The sequence below is a fragment of the Pagrus major genome, chromosome 22 (assembly GCF_040436345.1).
Source record: "Pagrus major chromosome 22, Pma_NU_1.0".
NCBI lineage: Eukaryota > Metazoa > Chordata > Actinopteri > Spariformes > Sparidae > Pagrus > Pagrus major.
In genome coordinates this window covers 22,024,139-22,043,718 of record NC_133236.1, presented here as the reverse complement: position 1 = coordinate 22,043,718, position 19,580 = coordinate 22,024,139, and the positions used below count along the sequence as shown (strand labels likewise).

Sequence of the window (19,580 nt, the reverse complement as noted above, 5' to 3'; positions counted from 1 at the left end):
GGGGGGTCCAAGTCCCGGGGAAGGGGCCGCAAGAACAACCCCTCCCCTCCCCCTGATAGTGACCTGGAGGTAAGGGACCAGAAAACACCCACTGACTGAATATTACATTCAAATCTCTATGGATATGTGGAATTCTCTTTGATCTTCATCCTGTTGAATACAACAGAGGAGAGGCTGATAGAGTGCGGGACCACCCATGTCACTGTCCAGTTGAGCACGAATGCACCTACAGGCTAAAAACATGGACGCGCCATTTTCTTTTTTTTGTTGTTCTCCAGAGGGTGTTTGTGTGGGATCTAGACGAGACGATCATCGTCTTCCATTCTCTGCTCACGGGCTCCTACGCACAGAAATATGGCAAGGTAAGGTCGTCGCCCTGCCTCCGCTGGATGTCTGTTATTATTGTGTTGTAATAACTCAAGCCTGCATTATGTCTTTCCATCCATTTTCTTTCTGCCAAAATGGAATCCCAGATTACAGCTGGGACAACACAGGTCTGAATTTGATTAAATGGAGGCTGATGAATATTAGCTCAAAAATGACCACAACTGGCCAAATGGTGGATTTATAACTGAAGCATCAACCCCTTAATAAGCCTAATGAGTATTCCTGGAGCGAGTGCTTGGTGGAGTTTTTTCGCCCCGGGCTGTGCTTGACAGGCTGCATGCAAGCGACCCTGCCCTGTGATTGGTGGTAGTTGTTGGGGCTGTAAGAAAAGGAAAACCTTCAGAGCTGAAAGAAGCATTTCCACCCCCTCTTTACGTTCTTTTGGGTAAAAAAAATATCACGTCTCCTAAAAGTTAATGACTTAAAAATATTTGGTAAAAGATTTTCTACAAATAAAACTAAAGGTGATTTTATGTAGCAAGATCCATTGGTAATATAGCAAGTTAGGATAAAATAGAGTTGTATCTGTATCTTTTGGACTGGTTTTAATATTATTGTTATTATTAAAGGGGCACTTCGTAGTTTTGGAGAAGAAATTCAAACTCCGAATTTTGATATTTATAAAATATACTAATGAGGTAAAAATACAAACTCAGAAATATTTATCTTTTCCATAACTTAATAAACAAGCTGTTCTCAGAGGAAAACAAGGTTCCCAGAACACTGAAGCTAGAAAGGTGGCAGGGTACGCCACCAATTTTTCATTTTCATGCAGTATTTTATAAAGTCAGATATTAAATATAAACCTCACAATGAGCACACCAGTTGAATGAGCTTCATTTCCTCCAGTATAAACATCACACTGAGTACTTCAGGAATGTTATGGTCAATTTATGATGATGACCACATACATGAAAACATGAGTGAGTCTTTAAATGTCCAACATGTTAAGAATACATTTAAAAAACACGAGTAATTACAGTTTGATAATAATTTGTCATGCTAATTTTTTTCACTTGGACTGATGTTTATTCCAGTCTTCTTTGGGATCTTATTCGGTGGTCTCGGCCTTCTCACATAACAGCTACACTGTTTATAGTTCCCTTTATTTTAATAAGTCTTGGCTCTGATCTGGGATCATCATATGTGGCCAAGGCCACAGATTTTTATTGGGTGATGTCGTTTCCTGTGGGCACCGGCCTGCCTGTACGGGGCTTTGCATCCCACTCTTCAGCCTGCAGAGCATGTACTGATATTCTTGTTTGGCAGTCAAACAAAAGCTGGCATGGCACACACATGCTATTTGGAGCCAGCCATAGGAGCCCAGGCATTTTACAGATAGGCTTTGTGGGCACTGATGTACTTCCTAGTTGCTCCGCAGTCGTGGAATTTAATGTTTGGCAATTGGGATTTAATGGGTACAAGAAAGGCCCTGGTGAGTTGTAAATTACTGTACGTGTGTGGGTGTCCGTGTATGTGTGTGTGTGTGCGTGTATAAAAGAGAACACATGCAGCCTTGTGGTTAATTCAGCTTGTATTGCATTGTTTTTATACGGGAGAAATACTGAATACTGACGGATGATATCTCAATTTAAATCTTGGATCTAGGAGAGAAAGCTGTGCGTTTCTCCTGACTTGTAGTGAAATAATGAATGAGATTGTGTCAGTGGCTTAAAGGGTAACTCCACCAATTTTTTTCACATTAAAGTGTGTTTTCAGGTCTTGTGGAAGTAATACTGTATATGTGAAAAAAAAGTAATATAAAGCCTTTTGTGGCTCCAGAGGAAGCTGCGTGTAATCTGGTAAATTGCTTCCAGTGACATCACTCAGTGGCTAAGTTGCATTGTGGGTAATGTAGGCATCATGTTTGCAAATTAATTTTGGTTCTGCTGTTTTGATTTTGATTTGTTTTTAAACTGTCCATAATGAGTCAAACAGAGTTATGCTTGACCGGTGGACTGCTTTTCAAAACCTGGTGCCTACATTACCCACAGTGCAACCACTGAGTGACATCACTGGAGGCAGTTTATCAGATTACATGCAGCTTCCTCTGGAGCCACAAAAGTCTTTATACTGCTTTTTTCACATATGCAGTAGCACTCCCCAAGACCTCTCAACACACATTACTCTGTAAAATTGGTGAAGTTACCCTTTAAATCAGGTCTTATACAGTCTGACTCAGCAGATGTAGATTGTTGGTGTAAGCCTGCGATAGGGCGCCCAGTTCAAGTCGCGTTCTCCTCCCCTCCGCTGTCTGTGTGTTCAGAATCCTCGTTGCTACAGGAAACAACAAGTTGCTCTAACAGTAACCTGGTCGCTAACGGTATAAACGTAAACAAGAAGCTCTTACCCTTTCTTTTGTGAGAAACTAGCCATTTTTTGCCAGGGCTCGTCTCTCCACTTGCAAAACAAGTTGAATCCGACACCATTTTGCAGGGGCACCCTCGCTGCATCCTGGGTTTAACCCCGCCCAAGACGATTGTGATTGGTTTAAAGAAATACAAACAAGCCAGGGATTTTTTCCCCTATACCAGGATAATAGTTGGATGCAGCGTGACCTTTTTTCCAGTGCTGAAAGAGATAGGTCTGTTGTGTGAGCCTAGGTCTCATGTACCCTCTGATAGCATGTCTTCATGTGTAATAAAGCCCAAAAATCTGACCTAGTATCCCAAAACAGATAAGATACATGTCAGAATATGATTGTCAGAGCATTTTCTTCACCTCATTTGCTGCTGCTGCCCTCAAGAAATATAGTGGCAGCTGTGTCTGTTCACACCTCGCCCAAAATAGTGTTTACACTGTTGACATAGGAACCACAAGAGCCAAGTACCCTTCTCATACAGGCTCTTATGATATATCTGCTTTAAATGATGTTTCACTTTTTAATGAATATGCACATCTTTTTCACACAGATGCACACTCATCACATTTCTCAGTGCAGGAGTTATTGTAAGCCGGGATCATTTTCACGAAGTGTTGAGTTTCCAGCGCTCGAATGATAACAGCGGAGGTGGAGAGTGGAGTTGTTTCAGGCTACTCTGGCCCAGGCCAAAGTAATATTTGCAGTTCTCTGTGATTGATTGAACTTGTCTGGCAAGATATTACAAAAAAAAAAAAGCCACCTCAGCATTTCTGGAGCCCAAATTCAGCTGCTCAAAGGGAATTCGCACATTTCAGCTGCGAGTGTTTCGACACAAACCGATGTTCAAACCTCCGCTGTGGAAGGCAGCCAACATAATCATTACCTGGGAGGCAAACTCGAGTGCCTCTTGTTTCTGTGATTGACAGCGAAGCAGGAAAAGAAATGCTGTCAAAATTTCTGCTATCACTATTAGCAGCTGTTACGTTTTGGAGAGCTCTACACACTTTATGGAGCACTCACTCTCTGTTTTTCTTTTTTCTTGCACTCGAGAATGCCGTCCATCTCTCTCTCTCTCTCTCTGTCTCTCTCTCTCTGTCTGTGTGCCTCGCTCTCTCACTTTCACTCTCCTTCCTGTTAGCTTCTTTTTCTATTCTGGTCGTCTGACGGCGTCAGCGAATCGCGCGGCAAGCTGTCGTCCCTTGCTGACCTATCACAGATGATGGTTTTTGCAGCTGAGCCCCGAGCTGGCAGGGCAGGCTCCCAAACACTCTCTCTCGCGCACACACACACACACACACACACACACACACACACACACACAAACCATTCACATACCGCATACACACCACACAGCATCTCCCTTTGAGGGGAGTTACTCTCTGCAATACACTCTCACCCCCTGCACACCCCCACCACCACCACCACCACCACCAAGCCATAAGGAATGTTGATGGGACAGAACAAGTGCAACCTGTCTGTCAGCATCTGCTGAGATGAGTGGAGCGTACCAGCTCTTCAAGTGGTGGGAGGGGAGGGTGATTTGGGATGAAGTAGGTGTTTAAAGCCTGGAAATTAGATTTTTGGGACAGGAGGAAGTAACGTCCCTCAGAGAGAGTAAAGGAAATAATTTGTCATAATGTGATGATGACAATGATGTTATCTTTCTCATCTATTAGGACCCTCCTATGGCGGTGACGCTGGGTCTGAGGATGGAGGAGATGATCTTCAACTTGGCCGACTCACACTTATTCTTTAATGACCTGGAGGTGAGACACTGATATCAGACTCATACACAAACACACATTCAGAGTTTTCTAGGACATGTTGAAATGCTCGCAGTTTTTCTCGCACAGCATTCACATTTTTGCACAGAGCACAACATGAAGCACTTAAAAGTTTCTTGAAGTCAGGCTGTCACTCAGTTAAACACTGCTACTGCCCTCTAGTGGTGTGAAGTGATGTAACACGCCAGATTACTGTAAATCAGAGGCGCCCAAGACTGAAACTTCATGGTGGACCACAGCACCTGTTGTAATGTTAAGATGCAAAATGATCATATGCGGAAGCCTTGAGAGGCCAGTGAGATAAAATAGATTCTGGTGATCCAGTTTCTAAGTCTGATCTAAATTGCTTTCTCTCCTGTTTATGACTTAGGAAGTTAGAAAGACATTTTCTTCACATGTATGTTGTTTTTTTTACTTGCCTCTCAGGGCTTCTATAGTACTAGGATCCCAAGTTTCGTTAAATCTGCCCACCATACTCAGATTATGAAAAATAATTAATTACCTAAAAAATATCCTCACAAGCGATTCAAATACAACTTTTAAAAAGTTCTATATTTATTTATGTTTTGCTAAAAACATCTGGCGGGACCAAAAAAAAAAAGAATTAATATTTGTTTGTTTAAATTGTTTAAGGTAAAAATGTGTATGTGTTCTATCTCATTAGTTAGGGTTGTCGCAAATAACCGGTACTGACGATAACCGTGATATATACAAGATGAAATATTGATATTGTGACAAACATAGGATAATATTGTGTCATGAATCCAGGCCTTAAATCATTTCCATGCTTTCTTTCTTTCTTCTTCTTGCTTTTTCTTGCTTTGTCATAGCAGGTGGCATAACAATCACATTATAACAATAATAATCATGACATTAAATGGAAAAAGAGAAAGAAGGCGCAGTAACTGTAGAAGTGTAATCGTTCTTTTTGTTCAGTTACACAAACGTCTCTTGCAGTAACACAGACTCACCTCCACCTCCCTACTCTCGTATTACGAGATTTATTCATTTGACAAAGTTAAAGATAAGTTTCACTGATGAACATTTTTAATTCAAAATGTCTGTATATATCGCGATAATATCATTATTGTGAATTACTTTGCCCATCATAATCGTCCAGTGAAAACTGGATATTGTGACAGCCCTGCCTTACATTCTAGTTTTTTCATGCTTATTTTTTATCTAGCAAATGCACCTTAACTTACCAACCAACTTATTTTTTGTGTTTGTGTACAGGAGTGTGATCAGGTACATATTGATGACGTATCATCAGATGACAATGGCCAGGACTTAAGGTGAGGATTTAAATATTCATATGTTTTAAAACAACAATTGTAACTTCCTGGAGAAAGATAGCTGATTGTTCAGTCTCCTACCAAGATCGTCAAGTACTGGCGCTTTGGGCTGGCGACTCGGGTCGGATGCCGAACCAAAGCGTCAGTATTTGACAATTTAGGGATGACACTCAGCAATCGACTGTTTCTCCAGGTAGGTACATTTTGTTGCTTGAATATTAATGTAAACATTGTTGATGATTTTGAGGTATTTTTATCGGGTGATAATTCACAAATTCCAGTATTCATCTTGTCTATATAATATAAATACATATATTTTCTTTGCATTTTAAAGGCAGTAATAAATTGCATTCTTAAAGTTATGGGGAGTTGTGTTAATAGTACTGAATTATAATAATAACCAGTTGATCTTTTTGTTCTACCAGAGCAGATTTTTCAAATAAAACATATCATTATTATTGACAGTACTTACAGTTTTGCAACTGATGGCTTCCATGCAGCTGCAACCAGCGCCAACCTGTGCCTGGCTACTGGTGTCCGCGGCGGGGTCGACTGGATGAGGAAACTGGCCTTCCGCTACCGACGAGTCAAAGAGTTATATAGCACGTACAAAAACAATGTGGGGGGTAAGCCAATCTGATGGGAATTTGCTGTACACCGGGGACAGTTAGGAGGGTGATTGAGAGGGAGGGTCAATGTTCAGTTTAACCAGAACTGCAGGAGTGATGAAACTAAAGTTCTGTCTGAAAAGAGTTATGCACCAAAGGAATTGTTTTGTGTTTTCCATACATTCTGGACAGGTTCTGTTAATTATTTCCTTTCATTTCTGTCACTAAGTCAGTTTTCATAGTGTAACAGTTTTAATACAACTAAAGACATTAAAGGTCCCATATTGTAAAAAGCCTTTATTATTAATATTATTATTATTATAACGCAGGTATTGATGCTAAAAATCTAATGTGACATCAAAAACTCTCAATCCACAGAGAAATACATATCAGCCTGTATTTGGAAAGTGTGCTTTTAAACGAGCTGTCAGGACTTAAGGTTGTGATGTCACAAGAGCTGATGCATCATGATGGCCGTTGCCTGCTCAGTCCTGCGAGAGCTGACCAATCAGAGCAGATTATCTCGAAATAACAACTGCCGTTTTCCCGAGATAACGAGTTAATTTCATTTGTTTTCTCGAGATCTCGAGTAATTATCTCGAAATAACAACTGCCGTTTTCCTGAGATAACGAGTTAATTTCATTTGTTTTCTCGAGATCTCGAGTAATTATCTCGAAATAACAACTGCCGTTTTCCCGAGATAACGAGATAATTTTCTAGAGATCTCGAGATAACGAAACTTTGTTTTCCAAGATAACGATATAATTAATTCGAGATCTCGAGATAATGACTGTGATATGATAGGCCTGAGATTATGGAGACGCCCGGGACCTCGTAGCTGGTCAGCTATGTAGCTATGTAGTTCACTTAGATTGCACCGCCGATATAGCTGAAGCCTTGCTAACTGTCTTTTTAGATTACGCACACTAATGTGTATATTATCTGTAATAGCAAGGCATAATGCTATTTCAGCCTGTGTCAGGCCTTGATTGAAAGATATGTGACGTGGTGATCGATATGCTCCTGCTCCTCTGACATTGCTACACTGAATGATGTTTCCTGCAATGATTTAATATACTGCACTATTGTTTTGTTTTCTCAAGATCTCAAATTAATTATATCGTTATCTCGGGAAAACAAAGTTTCGTTATCTCGAGATCTCGAGAAAATTATCCTGTTATCTCGGGAAAACGGCAGTTGTTATTTCGAGATAATAACTCGAGATCTCGAGAAAACAAATGAAATTAACTCGTTATCACGGGAAAACGGAGGAAATAAAATGTATGAATGCATGGCCCTTGAGGGCTTCCGTAGATATCAGTAGCAAAGCTGCAATTTCCAATAGAATAATAAGGCCAATTTCATGCCAAAGTGAAAAACATATATTAATGTTTCCTCGTAACTTTTATTTGTTCAAGACTGGAAACTATTCTAAAACCGTATTTAGACAGTAGGACATCAAAACTCTCCATTGGAGCCTCTTTAAATAAGATTTAGCAGCGTTGTACCAACAACAAGCACCATTAAACTGTTAAGCACTAAACACTATCACAGGTTTTACAGTTTGTAACAGTTAACACCAATAAAATATGTGATACACTACCTTGAAGGCCCACATAAGCATGGCCTTGTGTTGTGCCTGTGGCTGTGAGGTTTACTAAAGTCATGCCGTTTTTTTAGGTCTGCTGGGTCCTGCTAAAAGAGACGCCTGGCTGCAGCTCAGAGCGGAGGTGGAGGCTCTGACAGACTCCTGGCTCACCCACGCACTCAAGTCCCTGTCTATCATCAGCTCCAGGTGCCACTTTCTGTTACATTTAAACTCTCCTTGTCCCTTCCCACCTGCTAACTAATAAGGTCTAGATACAGAGCGTGGGAGCTAATCCATATTCAGGGTCATAGGACATGAATTCATGATCCATTCATCAATCCTCTCGCTGGCTTGTACATAACGAGGTCTGCTCTCCGTCTGTGTCCCACAGGAGTAACTGTGTAAATGTGCTGGTGACCACGACGCAGCTCATACCAGCGCTGGCTAAAGTTCTCTTATATAGTCTGGGATCTGTTTTCCCCATCGAGAACATTTACAGTGCAACAAAAATAGGTAAGCCACAAACACTTGTGCACACACACATACATTTCATAAATTCTTAATCAAAATGTAATATTGTATTGTTAAATAGTAATTGACTCTATATTTTTTATTTATGGTATCTTAACGGTTCAAAGGCTGCATGTATTTTCATGATTATCTTCATCTACTCCACATGTTACTGATATCTCTGTTACAATATTAAATGTGTTGCTCTAGTTGGGCTCAGGCTCACTGAACGGTCGGTTGGAAATGTTTGAGTTACAGTATGTTTTATTTTAAACCCTATGTGTGTGCTTATGAGAGGGGGGGGGGGAATTAACACTGAACCTAGTACACATTTAAAAAGGAAATAGCTCACGCTGGTTACGCTTTAAAATACTTTACCTCATTGAGTGAATATTTCAGTGGCGGACTCGGGATGTTTGAGGGACGGGGGCGAAAAAAAAACAAGGGAGCCAGCTGTATGTGGTGGGGCAGCAGCACGCACAAGGTTGTGATACGTTCATAGTGAACTAGAAGGGCACCCAAGAGGGCACTGTATCATGTTTTATCTACCATAGAGGCATCCAAGATAGCATCTTCATAGCGTTTTTTATTTTTTATTTTTATCATGTCTGGATCAAAATTGGATCAAACTTGTGAATACATTTTTTGGGGTGGTGACGAGGACCGAGGACCAATTACATGAAGTTCTTACAGGCTATCTTCAGAACCTGACAAAGGAGAGACAACATTTTTTAACTGACACTTAGTCTAACGACTTTTATTTTTTTCAATTATTTCCCGCGAGGATGAGAGAGAGATGATACAGGGGACGGAGAGCAATGCCACAAACCAATCAGTTCTAAGAATAGGGGGCGCAGCAGGGCGTAGGTATGTCATGCATAGTTCTTTAGTGTGCTTGCATAACCAAAACTAGCTGGATCAAATGTATACAATGCAACAAGAACATGAACCTTGGTTCAGACTTTCAGGTGTGAAAAGGCCTTTATTCTCCAATTCACTCGACCCTAAACGACATTACATCCATCCTCAACAGACTATTAGCCTGAACCTCAGACTCCTGGTTACATTACTGTGCATGAGGAGCCTACATTCATTTAGCATTATGTATGTTGCATAGGAATGCCGATCAGGGTGAAATTCGTGTACATACACATTGAAAAAGTGCACGTCCGCATTTAAAAATGCACTGAAAAAATGCCAAAACCACTTCCTAATTTTCAAAATAAAGTCAGAGCAAATGCCAATTAAAGATTACAATATTTAGTTCAACATCCACACAGGACATTTTTAATGCGAACAGGCACATTTTCAGTGTATGTACACGTATTTCAATGTTTTAGCCCTCATCAGCCTCCCGTATCTTCTCCTTGTCTCTTCTCCTTCACCTCACCCTTAACGCACACAGCTCTGCCTCTTCATCTGTTTTATTTTCACCCAAACAACAAGTGAAAAACCTGTGAAAGCCCGTTTGTTTGTCTCCAGGCAAAGAGAGCTGTTTTGAGCGTATAGTCTCCCGCTTTGGCACTAACATTACATATGTTGTGATTGGCGATGGGAAGGATGAAGAGCATGCGGCCAGCCAGGTAAACAAACGACTTCTGAACTCTGACCCCTCTGACCTTGTTACCCTCCTTCCTTCCTCCCCCTTGTTTATTTGTTTTTTTGCAGGAAAAGAGAGTTGCTTTGAACGCATAATGCAAAGGTTTGGCAGGAAAGTAGTGTATGTTGTAATTGGGGACGGTGTGGAAGAGGAGCAGGCGGCCAAAAAGGTAATGGACCCGCAACCTCACCATGACCCCGCCTACTCCTCACAGTGTGAGCTCTGATTGGACGAAGCCTGCCTTTCTTTGCTGTAGAGGTTTTGTGTTGGTCGTTCACTTTTTCTGTTCTACTTGCTGTTGCTTTTTGTTGTTGTTTTTTTCCTTTTTTTACGGAGGGTGGGGAGACCTTTGATTGCAACTGTCAGAGTGAAACTTTGAGATTGAGGCTTAGCTAATGTAATTTTGCACCCATTTTTGAAAGTCCCAACCTGAAGCCGAATTTTTCAAATGACTCATTGCTTTGAATCGTATACTTCTAAAGTCAACATGATTTGTGTCAGATTTTACACTGTAAATGAATTGGCTGCACACATGTACAGTGGTTAAGCTTTGATCAATCTCATTTGTTTTGAGCAATGATGTTGGATTTTATCCATTGGTGTGTGGAGTCTTGTGTTACATCGATACTGTACCGTTATATCACAACAAACTAGGACGTGTTTCTGTAAGTGTGAATATAAATCCCATCTCTTCTCCAGCTTTGGGTGTTGTTCTTAACGCTGGGTGCTGGGATTGTTGAAGGAACACTTTGACATTATGAGAAATGTGCTTTTTTGCTGTCTTGCTCAGAGTTAGATGAGAGGATTGATACCAGTGTCACATCTGTCCGCTAAAAACATAAGGCTACAGCAGCCAGGTATCTTAGCTTAACAGAAGTTTTTTTTGTAACGTGGGATGGAATTAGGCTATATCTTGTTTAATTCAAACCAAACCTGAGTTTTATGGGCCCGTGAAGTATATTACTTTGTTTGCCAGGCAACCTCATGGTGAAAACATGAGCTGGTTGGCTTAGCTTAGCATAAAGTGTTGTCATTCATCATAAAATCACAAATAATTATTTCTACACATTAACATATTAGTTTGTGAGCTTTAGAGGTTTACTTTTATACCTTTGGATGGAGCCAGACAGGCTTTTTTCCCCCATTGCCAGTCTTTATGTACAGCTAACAGCTGGTGACTGTAGATATGGCAATAATTTTTAGACAATATGCTCATAGATGATATATCTCCAAATATTCTGAAATGTACATAATTTTCATATAATAGGCTATTGATATACTGCCCATCCGTAGCCCTACTGAACAGGCACATCATATTGTAATATCAGTTATCTAAATTTGCTCTCGGCACAGACGCAGATAAGCACATTTCCCATAATGCTGAGCTCTTCCTTTAAGCCTTTACTTAGGATTGCATGGATTTTGTTTGCAGTGCTTTTGCAAAGCAAGCAGCTACAAGCTACTGTAGTGTAGCTTGCATGACTTAAGGTGGTGGTATGCAGCTAAGACGCAGTACTGTTGGTTTTAATGATGTGTGTGTGTTCACTCCACAGCACAACATGCCTTTCTGGAGGATATCCAGTCACTCTGACCTGCTGGCACTACACCAAGCACTGGAGTTTGAGTACCTGTAACTATTATAGCAATATGGACTCATGCAATGTTACTATGGACATGGTCAGCCAGGCAGCCCCCTTCTTTTGTATAACTATTTAAGAACAAACAATACACTGCAACCGTTTTTGTGATTTTATTTTTTGTCTTGATTTTTTGAACGTCTGGATTTACAAACTCTGAACGGTCTTAAGAAGCAAAAGGAGAGGTGAAAGGAGGTAAATGAAAAAGAACAGTGGGCTGAAGAGGCGACTCAACTACCCAGCCCAGCCCCCTCGATGCTGGGAGCGGACCGCTGTGAAAACCCTGTCTACTGTGCTTGCAGCAGACTGAAAGCCTGTAAAGGCTGAAGACCTCGCGTGGCCTGGAAGGAGGCCTCTTTGGTTTGTTCTGGAGCACAAAGGCCAGTGTCCGGCCTTCTGTGGGTCACCTGGAACGATCCATCTTCAATAAATGAAGGCTACTCTGTACAGGCAGCATTATGTGTGCGGGGATAATGGCTGTTTTTGTTTGTTTTTTTTAAAAGAAAGCATTTTCTTCCTGGTGGTATAATCACAACAATGCAGTCTGTGGCAGAAACTTGTGTAAATTATTTACAATAAACTTAAAAGGGCAGTGGTGGATGTTTTTGTCAAAGAAAGGAAATTTAAAGCTTTGGGATGTTTTTTCCTCTGGATTTTTGTAATTTTGGGGGGAGGGTGAGGGGGACTGAGGATGTGCGTTATGATGTGTTGTGCCTTAATGTGTTTGAATGTCTTTTCTTTATTCAGAAATGTCTATGTATGTAGATATAAAAACGGAGAAAACTTATCCAAATGACCTATGCATCTTGTCTTCCCTAATGAAGTTTATAACTGAGCAAATATCACATTACCAAAAATAAATCGAAACAGTGCTGCGTATTATTGATAGTCCACATTTCCTGGTAGCAAATAGAAGTCCGATAGGAATGGTGTGAAATCAGACACCCCACAACTTTGTCCTCTAATAAACTTGTTCTTACTGACTTTTACCACCATTTTGCATAACTTCATGAACCGAATCATCCAAAAATGTTAGTTTGCAATCAAGTCAAAATAAAAATTTTATATCCAAGCAGATCATGATTATATAGTCAGTGCCAATCACTTAAATGGGCTCACTGGTGGTCAGTTAAATATCCAAAAAGGAGTAAAAAGAAAACACTTCAGACAACAGCTTATTTTCCACGATTTATTGACCTCTCATTTCTTGCCTTTGAAGTATTCTTCAATCACATCCTTGGCTTGAGACTCCTTGCCATAATCCTATAGACAGAAAAATAAAGTCAGATTAATAAGTTAAACACTAAACTTAAAATTACTGCCCAGCAGACACATCTGTTAGTGTATGTCAGGCACAAAGTGAGACGTACGGATATGTTGGAGATAAACAATTTTTTTTTTTTTTAAAAAAAGGGGCCCTGTGGAATTTACAATCATTGAGGTCTAAAAATCATTGATAGAATTACACATTTGCAGGACATCTTTGATGGTCGCAAAACAGTTGCTACAGTCAACATGTTGCTTTCAAGTGAAATATCCCATCCACAGGCAGCATGCTTGTAATAACCGTGCTATTAAAATCAAGTGGAACTATTCTTAGTTGTCTTGTACATCAGCATACACATTTTCCCAAAATTCAGCAAGACGTATCATTGGAAACTAGAAGTTTAGAGTTATTAAACAAAGATTGCTCACAACAGAGTTTGAGACAACAGTGGTGATCTTTCAATGAGAGACTGTATGTAGCCATTCTTAGGGACCCCAGACACCACTGATTGATGAAGGGGCTCGTACCCTGGCTGTCATATAGCCAAGAGTTATCAACATCAGCTGCATGGCACAAAGCACAAGCATCTGCACTTGATTGGCATTCTACAACTTCCTGCTGTAGTCGACTGAAGATTAGCACGTCTGTCCTGAAGAACATTTGGTTCATTTCTTTAAATTGAATGCACAAACTGTCATTTACCTTGACGACGACACAGCTGCAGCCCACCACCTTGCGGGGTTTGCCCTCACGGTCGATCTTGCACAGACCAACCCACTCGCCGAGCTTCTTGTTATCATCAACCTGAAATCAAGTTAAACGGCATCTTTCAAATTGAGTCACACTACTTGAGTGAAGTAACAAATGCATTCAGTTTTAAATGCTTGTGCAGCCAGATAAACCGCAGCAGTGTGTACTCCGCTGTATCTCAGACAGAAATTGGGTAACAGTGGCAATCTCCTCATAGTATTCAGTAGAGGGAGCCAAATTATCATCAGTGATACAGCACTACACAACAACATGCTGCCTTAACTCATCTGTTGCACAAAACATCTGGGAAAAAGACTTTACATGTGGATTTGATGAAGCATTTTCCCTCCCAATGTAGGCTGGGAATGGGAATCTAAGCAGCTCATGATTCAATGGTTCACAATGCGATTTGATGCGATTTTAATTTAACAAAATCACATTTGTCTTGGGCGGCACTAAGCCTAGGATGCACCAACAAGCCCTGGTATTAAATGGCCTTTTTACGTTTGTTCATACCTTTAACGACCAGGTTATAGGTCAGGGTAACTTGCCATTTTCAGTGCTAGATCGGAGGTTTTCCCCACAGTGAGGGATGTTGAAAACATGCAGATAGAAGGTATGAGAATGCCACCTGAAGTAACGACACAATGACGACTCTAACCCAGTGGGTCAGACTATCCCAACCAAAACTCAAGAAGTAGCCTAGCTAAGAACAAGAACATGACAAATGTTTAATTCTGTTGTTTCTCCATCAAATTGGTTCAATCATCAGATACATGTAGCCAAATTATTACAGGCCATCACAATTGTATGACTAATTGACTTTTCTAAATCGAGACTTTCAAGAGAGAATCATGTTAGAATCTTTTCTGTTTAGACTCACTCCTGGTGCTTTATCAGTTTTGCTCATTACCTTAATCAGGTTGATCTGATGCTCAGCGCAGAGGGCCTCCACCAGCTTGACGTACATGGGCTCGTCGCAGTTGGCTGCAAGGGCGCAAAGATGGGCCTGACGCCTGCAAAAGAACACTGAATTAGCTTGCAGCAAATGTTTATACACTATGTTCACATTTCCAAATCTGAAGGCATATCTCAGACAGAAATTGGGTAACAATGGCAGTCTTCTGCATAAAAGCTCAGTAGAGGGAGCCAAGATATCATCAGCGATACACCTACAAGACTAAACAAAATACTGAAGTAATTATTTTTTCGCCCACATACTTGTCCAGGGCCTTGGCAGCCTCACGGATACCACGGGCGAGACCATCGTGGATGAGTGCGGTCTTGAGCACTTCAGGGAGAGCGGTGTTGACATCCATGACACCTCCAGCAGCAACGCTATTAGAGATGGGAGGAAAAAAGAGGCTTAGAAAAAATAACCAAACTGGGGATGACAAACAAGTGGACTTTAGTAGAGCTTCCAGCGTGTCAGAATAGGGATCTCACTCATTGTAGAGTGAAGGGGTATCCGACAAAAGAATATAGAGTCATCATTCAAGCACCAGAGAGCTCACTAAAGAGGAATGTCTTAGGACAGCCGACCCTTCAGTATCAGTGGGGTGACAAATTTAGCAAAGTGAGGCAATTGGAGAAACAATCTCCTGTCCGGATGATTAGATTGATTTATATTCTTTAGGTCAAGTACAAACCAATTTTACATGTTTAGGTTAGTTTATGTAACCTAATCCTGCTGATGAAGGTCTGTTGACAGCTCATGTCACTTTGAGATGCTTTCAAATCAAAGCCAGTTTGAGATAGATTGCCTATTAAAAATAAATGTAACACATCTGTTCTCATGTTTCCACAATTACTTGATTGGTCATTTCCTTCCTCTACATTGACATGTTTTGGCTTTACAGATTTTCTCCGTTTCCCTGACAGATGTCAATTCTGCAATAAGAAGCTCAAGTCATAAGCAAGGAACAGATTGTCCTGCAGAAATTAAACATTTTTTAAAAAAAGGTGGTTTTCAATTTCATTATCCTCAATGCAAATCTATTTTGCATGAATCTAAATATTTCTACAATGGCTGATAGTGATCCTATAATGTAATTTTATTAAAAAGGTATTAAACATCCGCTTTCATATAGATGCAGCTTCCCATTGCATCACTTTTTATTAAATTGTCTCAAACCTATCTGTATGGCTCTCAAACTGGCATGACATTGGAAATATTAAACATATTTGAGGCTGTGAGTCCAATTGTGACAACCCCAATTACTGACAGTGGCTACATCCTGCAGATTAATGAAAGCACGTTCATTTGCTTGTGTTTTGTGTCATTTATTCCAACTCTGACGTTTGATTAAATGAAATCTGTGTGCACTACTCCATAGCAAAATTCAGATTTAGGCTCCAAGTAGAGACCATCCTAGACTTCCAGATTTCACACATTGTTGCAGCCAATTACGTTTCCCCAGTAAAATGATTACTTCACTGGGCTTTAAACAAGCTCACAAACGCCCGAACTTCCTACATGTTTTAACCATCCCTACACTTGAGAGCTGTTTGACATACGTAGATATCAAGTGTCCATAACCCTGCCAACCTGCTACTCGGCTAAGCTAGCCAGTTAGCTCATGTAAATTTACAAGTATTTAATCACACCAGTCATTGAAGGTAGCCTGTACAAGAAATAATGTAAAGTTACACCCCCCCCCCCAACAGCATTTTCCACCAAAAGTTGCTTCAAGTCAGCGGTGTGTTATTTGTTAAATATCCCGGCTAACACTATGTGGGGCTGGCGGCACATAAAGGAGTCATGCTCACCCTTCCTCGGCCATTGTTGATATTTGATGGATGTTGGACTTAAAGTTCTGCAATAAAGAACAGATATGAGAGGAGAGTTATTATCCAACTAAAACAGCTCAACGTGATGCTTTTATAAATCAAGATGTTTAATTAATCCGGTGGATTGTGCCGGTAGCTTAAGAAACGTACCAAAGCCTCCACTCAGGCAGCGGGGAAAGAGGACGTCATAAGCCCGCGACGAGGTTTTAATACCACCAGGCCCAACTAGGCCCCATCCGCTCCGTACAGTGGCGTCCAATGTGCTGCCTGTTGTCAAAGTTGACTATTATTGGTTTGTGTTGTTTTTGAGGACGCTGACTCTCTTCAAATGTTGTTGCAAAAAAAAAAAAAACAAGACAAAGAAATAGGCTACATATAGACCTGCAATATTAATTCATGGAAACCAAGATGAATTAGACTAATATATTTAGAAATAATCATATGAATAAATGCAGGCAACATATCTTAATCAACTATGAAAGTGTACAATAATTAAATATTTCTATTTTCTATTTGTTTTTGTTTTTATTTCTATAACAGAAGGAAATGTAAATTTAAAGTGTAAAAAAACACTACTCTCCAATATTCCCTGAATACTCAGTATTAACTATTTCATCAACAAAATATTTTAGGTATAACCTATCAGAGTCTGTACATGCTGTGTTAGCCTACATAAAGTCCTCTTTGCAACAATTTAAATAGATTAAGTATTGTCTTAATGTTATGGTGCCCTAGGGGTTGGTGTAGTGAAAGCCTTCATACGAGCACCAGGGTAACAGGTTTATGCATGTTATAGCCTCAACTTGGTTGTGTAATGTTACTGGTATTAACATGGTTGACATTTGGTTATTTCAGAAAGTATAACAGACAAATACAGTCAGACTGTTTGACTGTAGGTGTGGTCTTGTGGAGGTTTGCTGACACTTTCAGATGTAAGTGCAAATGTGATCTGTTGCTATGCTGATGCTCGGATCTGATAAGTAAATACAGCTCCCTGTTGAACTGGACAATTTGACTCTCTGAAGTCTTTTCAGACAAAAACCCGAGCTGATCACAATAGTCATCATTTCTTAGACAGTATGTTTACATACATAAAACAATTTAAGTGTTCTTCACCTCGCTTTGTACTAGCCTTTCACAGAAATGACAAAACACATGTCAATGAGTGGAACAGGCAGAGTTCAGATGGTTTAAACATTTTTTTTTATTTAATAATACAAACTGTCAGAACACCAAAAACTCCCTTCCACCTCACTGTAAACCAAATTTACATTTCTATGAGCATTATTCATCAACATGAATTATTACCATTACTCTGTCATAACCAAATCAAGTGAAAGGAAACAGAAATGTTAATATAATCTTTTATAGATTTATTTTTTGTTCATTTGCTTAACTAGATGTAGATATTCCAGTGAACATGGGGAATGTGGCTGAGATGTCCCACAGCTGGTCTACGCTCCTTTTAGAGTTTGAGAAACTTTTCTAATTCTTCTGCCTCGACTGCAGCCTCAAATGCAGCGTAGTCCTGAAAGACAGAAGAGGTTGTCGGGGGTAAGGGACAAGAGAGAAAGCGACAGAGGAACCGTTACAGAAATTGTTTTAACACTTCCTCATAAATGTATTTGTTAGTAGTAGCGATTGTGTGCTGTACATGTTAGCCCAAACTCACAATTAGTGCACAAACTGAGGTTCATAATGACTTGATGAAAAATAAAACAGTTGCCACCATTGTAACTTCCAGCAACACCTCTCCGACAGCATATCTCTGTGTGTAAAGAAGTATAAATGTGCCCTTCTGCATGCATTGGTGAAGTTTGCACATGTCCTGTGGGTGCTTTAGTAATCTGTAAATATTTATTTAATTCCTGCGTCTACGCCCTTTGACTACCAAAGGTGTTGTTTTCTGTGAGAAATGCAGCAAGCATGTAAATGATTAACAATCAGTCATAACTCCCTTAGTTTTGAGAAGGTGTGTTATGTAGTCAGTACACATTACTATTTATTTTGCAGGTTATTATGTGAGACTTACCCCACAGTAGACGTTCCCGTTGGCTATTTGAGGCGGCAGTGCTGTTTTGTCCCCTGCTATCTCCCTCATTAAAGCCTTGCTGTCCTCATCGGCGCTAATGTCCACATCTTTGTGAGGGATCTTCTTGGAGTCCAGGACCATCGAAATTCTTTGCTGATGTTTCTTTATCTGGACAAGACAGTATTTCATCAGTGCAGTTTTCAAGAATGCTACATTCATGTGTAGCCCTGTGATCTATATGGGTACACCAAGTTCTATTTTGTCATAAACTTCATTTCACCATCCACAATGAGCAGCTGCAGTTTGTCTACAGAAATGAAAATGTAATTACTACTTTTGTTAGATGTTTCCAATATGTCAGTGTATTAACAGTATGCCTAAGTAAAAGTAAAAGACTGAAGCAAGGCTGAAATTAGACTGCATACTTTACCTCCGTGGAACTGCTCACGCTGGTAACAAACACTGTGATCGTCATGTCTGCAATTCTAACAATAACACCTCGATCTAGACACACTTAGACAGGTTTGTAGAGAGACAGGCTGAGAGAGCTGCAGAGAGAACTGGAGAGACAGAGAATGTTCCGGTATCCTGGTATGTGGTGCTGGTTTTGTTGCAGCAGCAGACAAGGTGAGCAGGTTTGGACATGGCTTGCCTACCTGCATGGACACACCCACTTCTGCCGTCTGCATTTCCAGCTGTGACATGCCTGCATCGATGGTTAAATCACTGATACGCACAGGGGCTGTTCACACTGCATTTAGACCAAGGCAAACAGCATTCTTAGGGCCTTCATAGCACCAAGCAGAGGCAGTAAAACTGGATCGCTGGCCTGGGGGATTTGAGCCGGTGACACTAACAAGCTCGCTTCTCAAACATTTAGGCCACCACTTGTACTTACCTACCTAAAATTGACTATTTTAATTTAAAGTGACAACAAGAAACATGTTTTTTGTTGATTTTGGTTGACAC

General features: G+C 40.4%; 3 protein-coding genes and 3 non-coding genes across 7 annotated transcripts in view; 1 reads left to right on the top strand and 5 right to left on the bottom strand.

Moving 5' to 3' along the window:
* Positions 1–12,567, top strand: part of eya4 (EYA transcriptional coactivator and phosphatase 4) — a 48,687-nt gene extending 36,120 nt beyond the window's left edge. The window contains exons 12-20 of one of the 2 annotated variants that reach the window (XM_073492838.1): positions 1–69; positions 279–362; positions 4,426–4,515; positions 5,770–5,828; positions 6,294–6,454; positions 8,118–8,232; positions 8,417–8,538; positions 10,204–10,304; positions 11,689–12,567. The exon at positions 1–69 is cut by the window's left edge and continues 68 nt beyond it. In XM_073492838.1, the coding sequence (XP_073348939.1) occupies positions 1–69; positions 279–362; positions 4,426–4,515; positions 5,770–5,828; positions 6,294–6,454; positions 8,118–8,232; positions 8,417–8,538; positions 10,204–10,304; positions 11,689–11,769 (882 nt within the window). In that variant the 3' untranslated portion in view covers positions 11,770–12,567. Of the gene's footprint in view, positions 70–278; positions 363–4,425; positions 4,516–5,769; positions 5,829–6,293; positions 6,455–8,117; positions 8,233–8,416; positions 8,539–10,017; positions 10,119–10,203; positions 10,305–11,688 lie in introns of both variants that reach the window. The other variant, XM_073492839.1, reaches the window with a different exon arrangement.
* A 380-nt stretch (positions 12,568–12,947) lies between these two features.
* rps12 (ribosomal protein S12) lies at positions 12,948–16,757 on the bottom strand. Its single transcript, XM_073492254.1, has 6 exons — positions 16,730–16,757; positions 16,559–16,605; positions 15,011–15,127; positions 14,703–14,805; positions 13,742–13,843; positions 12,948–13,035 (listed from the first exon to the last, which is right to left on the bottom strand). The coding sequence occupies exons 2-6, from the start codon at positions 16,570–16,572 to the stop codon at positions 12,973–12,975; spliced, it is 399 nt and encodes a 132-aa protein (XP_073348355.1). The 5' UTR covers positions 16,573–16,605; positions 16,730–16,757; the 3' UTR covers positions 12,948–12,972.
* Positions 13,962–14,044, bottom strand: LOC141018568 (small nucleolar RNA SNORD100). Its single transcript, XR_012180745.1, has one exon. It is a non-coding gene; the product is annotated as a small nucleolar RNA SNORD100 (small nucleolar RNA).
* Positions 14,876–14,960, bottom strand: LOC141018570 (small nucleolar RNA SNORD100). The gene has a single exon (XR_012180747.1). It is a non-coding gene; the product is annotated as a small nucleolar RNA SNORD100 (small nucleolar RNA).
* On the bottom strand, positions 15,213–15,289 carry LOC141018564 (small nucleolar RNA SNORD101). Its single transcript, XR_012180742.1, has one exon. It is a non-coding gene; the product is annotated as a small nucleolar RNA SNORD101 (small nucleolar RNA).
* A 1,002-nt stretch (positions 16,758–17,759) lies between the features above and the next one.
* LOC141017562 (SH3 domain-binding glutamic acid-rich-like protein 3) lies at positions 17,760–19,307 on the bottom strand. The gene is made up of 3 exons (XM_073492255.1): positions 19,042–19,307; positions 18,612–18,779; positions 17,760–18,107 (listed from the first exon to the last, which is right to left on the bottom strand). The coding sequence occupies exons 1-3, from the start codon at positions 19,084–19,086 to the stop codon at positions 18,045–18,047; spliced, it is 276 nt and encodes a 91-aa protein (XP_073348356.1). The 5' UTR covers positions 19,087–19,307; the 3' UTR covers positions 17,760–18,044.
* Between the last annotated feature and the right edge of the window lie 273 nt (positions 19,308–19,580).

What these genes read in the sequence shown, in the direction of transcription:
- rps12 (XM_073492254.1), bottom strand. An exon ending in ATCAGATCAACCTGATTAAG is followed by an intron (nt 13,844 to 14,702) that starts GTAATGAGCAAA and finishes ACTTGATTTCAG; the next exon opens with GTTGATGATAACAAGAAGCT. An exon ending in GCAGCTGTGTCGTCGTCAAG is followed by an intron (nt 13,036 to 13,741) that starts GTAAATGACAGT and finishes TTCTGTCTATAG; the next exon opens with GATTATGGCAAGGAGTCTCA.
- LOC141017562 (XM_073492255.1), bottom strand. Translation starts at nt 19,086, where the DNA reads ATGACGATCACAGTGTTTGTTACCAGCGTGAGCAGTTCCACGGAG. An exon ending in GCGTGAGCAGTTCCACGGAG is followed by an intron (nt 18,780 to 19,041) that starts GTAAAGTATGCA and finishes TGTCTTGTCCAG; the next exon opens with ATAAAGAAACATCAGCAAAG. An exon ending in ACGGGAACGTCTACTGTGGG is followed by an intron (nt 18,108 to 18,611) that starts GTAAGTCTCACA and finishes TCTGTCTTTCAG; the next exon opens with GACTACGCTGCATTTGAGGC.